At 44.4% G+C, this 6,720-nt stretch overlaps 1 protein-coding gene across 1 annotated transcript; it reads right to left on the bottom strand.

The window, feature by feature from the left end:
* Positions 1-364: 364 nt before the first annotated feature.
* Positions 365-2,720, bottom strand: LOC101003986 (40S ribosomal protein S13-like). Its single transcript, XM_021940294.2, has one exon. The coding sequence runs from the start codon at positions 856-858 to the stop codon at positions 373-375; it is 486 nt and encodes a 161-aa protein (XP_021795986.2). The 5' UTR covers positions 859-2,720; the 3' UTR covers positions 365-372.
* Positions 2,721-6,720: the final 4,000 nt, after the last annotated feature.

Genomic DNA, 6,720 nt, shown 5'->3' with positions numbered 1-6,720 from the left:
GAATCAGACAACACATGGCTTTTTGTGTCTAACTTTTTTCATTTAGCATAGTGTTTTCGTGGTTTGTCCCCTTTGTGGCATATGTCTGTACTTCATTCCTTTTTTATGGCTGAGTAATACTCCACTATTTGAATATACCAAACTTTGTTTATCCATTCATCAGCTGATGAACATCTGGGTTGTTTCACTTTTTGGCTATTATGAATGATGCTGATGTGAACTTTAAGCTTTTGTGTGGACATGTTTTTTAATTCCAACTAGGAGTGGAATTGCTGAGTCACATGGTAACTCTGTTTACTGCTTTGAGAAACCACTAACCTGTTTTTCACGGTGGCTACGTTATTGGCTTTTGTTACAGTTGTCGTTAAACAATCATTTTATTGCTTGAGTACCTAGACAAATATATGCGACCAGGGCAGAGGCTGTAGATGATTGATATTTCCCACTGGGAGGGAGAATTCGCTTGGTCTTACAGTATCGAGCCAAGTGGTGAATCCAGCTCTCTATCAGAATCAGACGGAATTTAGCATCCTTATTCTTTCTGCTGCTCTCAGGATGTTTTTGAACAGCAACTGCTTTCTTAATTAAATGGTAGAGATCTTCAGGGAGATCAGGAGCAAGTCCCTTAGACTTAAGAAGTCTTAAGATGTTATTGCCTGTCACAAAACGTACTTGTGCAGCACCGTGTGAATCTCTCAGGATCACACCGATTTGTGAAGGAGTCAGGCCCTTCTTGGCCAGTCTGTAAATCTGCTCCTTCACGTCATCAGATGTCAACTTCAGCCAAGTGGGGACGCTATGGCAATAGGGCAAAACCAACTGGGACAGGCCCTTCCCAGGAGCATGCATGCAACCCATGATGGCACCAGTCAGGCAGCTAAAGTGTGGCTGCGTTATTAAATGTTCTCACCTGCAACGTAGGAGGGTTTCACCTCCTCCCGTGTTTAAACCTCAGGATTCTCAAGGGTAAAGGGAAAGGACTGCCCAGGCAAGACCTGGAGAAGAAACGCCTGTGCCTTTAAAATAGAGAGGACTGGTGACTTATGGCCACTTGGCTTTCCTAACACCACACAGCCACCAACCCTGTCTTGCCAACACCACAGCTGGAGGGCAGGGTGCCCGTCCTAGACTAGGTCAGAGGTCAGCTGTGATCCATCCTCCCTCTGCCTCTTACACAGCTAAATGGTGCTGCTTCTAACCCTCATCACTCAGCTGCTTCTCACCCTAAGGCCTCCATCTGGCACTGTCTGCCATCCAGCTGCTGTTCCAAGTTCTGCTCAAGTAGCTAACAGTGTCACGTTTCTAAACCATGCCTCTTGTAATATTTGAAACTAAGGAGTGGAAAATGTGGGTGACAGTAGTCCATAAGAACCCAGAGCCAAAGCACTACAATCCCCATGTGGTTAAGCATTCCCTTGGGGGCAGGGTTCGTCCTTCAACCCCCTTGAGCATGGCTTGTGGAAGGACTATGCTTATGATGTACTGGCTACAGCTCTCCAAGTCTGGCCAGTTGAGTAGGGCGTCCCTGAGTCAGAACACCTCCATCTGGATGGTACCTTCCTCTGCAGTACTAACTTCACAGAACTGCATTTTAGCAACCTTCAGAAGCTCGTCCTGAGGCGCAAGGCTGTGCGAAGCAGCCACATTGCATAGTGATCCTTATATAAGCGCTTCCAGCTGCAAGGCAGGCCACCTCTGTCAGCCAGACTGTCCTCCCCAGTCTGCCGGCTCCATAGACCTTGGCACCAGGGTGGAAGCCACTCGCCTCCTCCTACACGTTGGCACAGCCGTACACGTCAGGCCAGAGGGGTGTGGCTAATGCTGGCGCATTCCAGGCCCCGACGGCCGGGATGTTTTTCCAAGGAGAGGGTGAGAGGGCAAGCAGCTGAGATGAGCTGGGATAGGCGGTTGGGGAGGAGAGGAGCCACCTGGCAACACCATCAGCTCTGCCTCCTATGGCCTCCCAGCCTCCCTCCTGACCTGTTTCCTAGATTTCCTTTTTCTCCATGGAAATTGAACCTGGTACTGTCCCAGCATGAGCCTTATACTGTGAGTTCTGCTTCTTATTTGACCATCATGTGGTCTTTGGCAAGTTAGCAAGTGTGGTTCACCCAAATACCTCAGGGGTGAGGATATGCACGAAGCACTTAGAACACCGCCTGGCACATGGCGCCTATGAAATGCTAGCCACCCTCGATCCTGGGGCTAGCGTCAGGCAGGTCTCATCATGCCAGAAGGGAGCAGGAGACTCCTTTGGGGAGGTGGGACCCTCCATTTTGCTTAAAACCCCGTTTTCATCGTGGGCCTCAGGTAAGGACATTGCCTCGGAGTTGAGACCATTGAGGCCATTGCTCTTGACTTGGAATGTAATGATAGTGACCTTGACTTCCAGACACAGCCCTGAATATCCAGCATGGGCTTGCCTCCAAGTGTTTTCTGCATCTGATTTATGAAATATGCCAACTGGGAAGGAAGCTTCTGCTGACCTAATGCTTGCCCATAAAATGTGTTTTTAAAAATCAAGTGCAGACCTGATGAATCATAAAGTCATCCTGCCTCTGAGACTAATACAGAGTGGTTCCAGCAGCCCAAAGAGAGGGAAGGGATCATTAGTTTGCACTTATCTGCTCAACATAATTGTTTTGAAGGTTTGCTTTATGTGTGTGTTGTTTTTTGTTTGTGTTTTTTTGAGACGGCGTCTGGCTCTGTCTCCCAGGCTGGAGTGCAGTGGCGCGATCTTGGCTCACTGCAAGCTCCGCCTCCCAGGTTTACGCCACTCTCCTACCTCAGCCTCCCAAGTAGCTGGGACAACAGGCGCCCGCCACCACATCTGGGTAATTTTTTGTATTTTTAGTAGAGACGGGGTTTCACTGTGTTGGCCAGGATAGTCTTGATCTCCTGACCTTTTGATCCACCCGCCTTGTCCTCCCAAAGTGCTGGGATTACAGGCATGAGCCACAGCGCCCGGCCTGTGTTTGTATTTTGAAGAGTCACAGGCTAACTTGTGCTCTGAACACATGATAAAGAGGAATTCTTCCAGCATTTTGTTTTCTTCAGGAGGAAGAAAATTAATCTGTGGCCCGCATTCCCACTCTTCGCCCTGTGCTAAGGCCATGAAGTCTATTGCTCTCATGACCTTAGGATTATATTTAGTAGCAACACTGACTTTGACTTCCTCATACAGCCTGGATTCCCTGTTCTGTTCCTACCTCCAAAGCGGGGTCATCTTCTACCTAGCCTCCCGCTCTTGGAAGTGGGACGAAAACTTAGATTCTATGCCATTGAGTAAGTATCCTTTGAGTTGCATTTAAAGGCAACTTAGGAGTGAATTTAAAAACATTTCCTCAGGTCATCATTAGAAGTGTGGTTCTCAATCTCGATACACATTAGAATTTTTTTCTTTTTTTTTTTTTTTTGAGATGGTGTCTCACTCTGTCACCCAGGCTGGAATGCAGTGGCGCGATCTCTGCTCACTGCAACCTCCACTTCCTGGGTTCAAGTGATTCTCCTGCCTCAGCCTCTGGAGCAGCTGGGACTACAAGCGCAGGCTGTCACACCTAATTTTTTTATTTTTAGTAGAGGCTAATTTTTGTAGTTTTCTATTTTTGGTAGAGGTGGGATTTCACCATGTTGACCAGGCTGGTCTTCAATTCCTGACCTCAAGTGATCCATCTGCTTAGGCCTCCCAGAGTGCTGGGATTACAGGTGTAAGCCACCAGGCCCGGCCACCTGAAGGACTTTTAAAACTAGGAATAGGCCAGGTGTGGTCACCTGAAGGACTTTTAAAACTAGGGATGGGCTACCGGGTGCAGTGGCTCACTCCTGTAATCCCAGCACTTTGGGAGGCTGAGGCGGGTGGATCACAAGGTCAGGAGATCGAGACCATCCTGGCTAACACAGTGAAACCCTGTCTCTACTAAAAATAATTAAAAAAAAAAAAAATGTAGCCAGGCGTGGTAGCGCATGCCTGTAGTCCCAGCTACTCAGGAGGCTGAGACAGGAGAATGGCGTGAACCCAGGAGGCAGAGCTTGCAGTGAGCGGAGATCACGCCACTGCACTCCAGCCTGGGTGACAGAGCAAGACTCCGTCTAAAAAAAAAAAAAAACAAAACAGGATGGGCTGGGTGCGGCGGCTCCTGCTGGTAATCCCAGCATTTTGGGAGGCTGAGGCGGGCGGATGACCTGAGGTCAGGAGTTCGAGACCAGCCTGGCCAACATGGTAAAACCCTATCTCTACTAAAAGTACAAAAATTAGCTGGGCATGGTGGCATGCGCCTGTGGTGCCAGCTACTCGGGAGGCTGAGGCAGGAGAATAGCTTGAACCCGGGAGGCGGAGGTTGCAGTGAGCCAAGATCATGCCACTGCACTCCAGCCTGGGTGACAGAGTAAGACTCGGTCTCAAAAAATAAACTAAATAAAAATCTATGGATGCCCCTGTGAGCCCTAGAGGCTCAATCTGAGTGACTTGGATGGGGCATGGCATGAGTAGGTTCTAAAAATTCCCCTGGTGGTTCTATTGTGCAATCAGGGTTGTGCATCTGGGGTTGTTAACCATTGCATCAAATGAATATCTAATATCCAACCGTTTTATAATACCATTCCATTTGAGCTCAGTCAAGCTAATTGACCCAGTTAAGATTTCTCTTAACTTTTAAGATACTTAAAATAAGAACACCCACTTGAATTAGATGAGTGTCAACTTTTTATTTTTCAAATTATACATAGTCATAAAGAGCCAAATCGTTTAATGAGGTCTCTTAGGAAAAACAGCAGTGCCTAGTCTCCCTCCCCCAACTTCCCAGCCCCAGAGGCAACTACTTTTAATTATTTTAACTGATCTTTTTAGTATTTATCTCTATATCTTTAAATAGAATGCTTGGATGACTGCGTCTTGATTTTCAGTCGGGGACAGTATCAATTGTCTTTGCACTGTGATAAGTAGGGATTTCACTCTTTCATCTCCTCCTGTCCCATATTATGTGCCACACACACAATTTCTATTTCCCAACCCCACCCAATATAATTATATCATAATTTAGGTTAAATCAGTATCATTATTTACATTGACTTTGTATGCTATTCAGAGCTGAGCCATGTAATTAACTATGATTACTTTTCTTGCACCATTTTTTTCCTTGAGTTAATTGTCTTAATTTTTTTTACTTGTTGACTAGCTTTCTGTAAACTTTCAGGAAACTATCTTTAAATTCTCTAACAGTTATTTAAATCTCTTCTCGAGACATTTATCTACCTCAGGTATTTTGTATATTTTATCTTCCTGAAGAACTGTCTCCCATAGGCTTCTGATCTTCTCAAATCTGGACTGATTGTCCTTTGTGACTACTGTACAATTGTTATCTGGCAACATCCCTTCAGTATCATCATCCTGGGATTTCTTTTGCTTTCCCCTGTGTTGGATCTCTTGTTTCTGTATCCCTGGCCTTTCTCTTTCTTGGTTTGTCCCCTAATTTTGATGGAGCATATCCTCTAATATCTTTCTCAGAAAGAATAGGTAGGAAGTAAATATTTGAAACCTTGCACATCTGAAATGTTCTTTATTCCACCTTCACAGTGGAATAATACTTTATCTGTTTATAAAATTCTATTTTTAAAATTATTTTAATTTTTAATTTCCATAGGTTTTGGGGGAACAGTTAGTGTTTGGTTACATGAGTTCTTTAGTGGTGATTTCTGAGATTTTGGTACACCCATCATATCTGGGCATAAAGTTCTAGATCTCAGATTATTTCTCTTCAGAGTTTTAGAGGCATTTCTCCATTTTATTTTACCTTCCAATATTAAAAACAGTCTTCCATGTTCTTTAGCTTCCAGTGTTGATTCCCGATCGTGTGTGTGGTCTGTTTTCTCCTGTCCAGAAGCCTGTAGGTTCTTCTCTTTGAACCCAGAGTTCTGAAATTTCCCAATGACATATGGGTATACTTTTGTCCATTGTGCTGGGCACTAGGTGAAGCTTTTCAATCTGGAAACCCATGTTCTTCCATTCTGGGAGATTATCTTGGTTTGTTCTATTTAATTTCTTCTTGCTGTTTTGCTGTTTTCTTCCTACTGCTGTTAATATTTGGATGAGCTTCCTTGATGGTATCTAATTTTCTTATCCTTGTACTACTATTTTCCATTCCTTAGTTTTGGCTTTTTTGTTTTGTTTTGTTTCGGCTAGATTTCTTTATCTTCCCGTTCTTCTTTTGAATTTCTTATTTCTTTACATTCTTAGTTTCCTAGAGTTATTTTTTGTTCTCTGAATATTTTTCATAACATATTCCTTTTCTTTTGTTCCATGGATGCATAATATTATCTTTCTGTGGATATTAAATATACTTCTCCTTGTAGTCTTCATTTATTCCAAATACTTCAACCGCCCCCCGATTTATTTTTTTGTGCTTTGTTTCTTTAGTGTTAGAGATTTTCCTTGGATGTTTTGTTATCTTAGATTCTCGGCCTGTATCTAAGAGCAGGGCCTGAAATAAAATGCTGATTGAAAGCTTTGAGGGTATTTATTAGCATGCTTCACTGTAGGGTCATCTGGTTTTGTCTATGTGTTGCAGGATCTCAAAAGTTGTTATCCCAAGGTCCTTGGGAATGTCAGAGTCCCTGAAGAAGACATTCTCAATCTCCTATGAAAATCTGAGATCAGAACAGAGCCAGGTTTGGTGGCACACCTGTACTCAGGAGGCTGAGGCAGGAAGATCGCTTGAGCCCAGG

Source organism: Papio anubis, chromosome 7, assembly GCF_008728515.1.
Source record: "Papio anubis isolate 15944 chromosome 7, Panubis1.0, whole genome shotgun sequence".
In the NCBI taxonomy this organism is placed as follows: Eukaryota; Metazoa; Chordata; class Mammalia; order Primates; family Cercopithecidae; genus Papio; species Papio anubis.
Note: the sequence above shows the minus strand (reverse complement) of the source record. Positions and strands in the feature narration are given on the sequence as shown.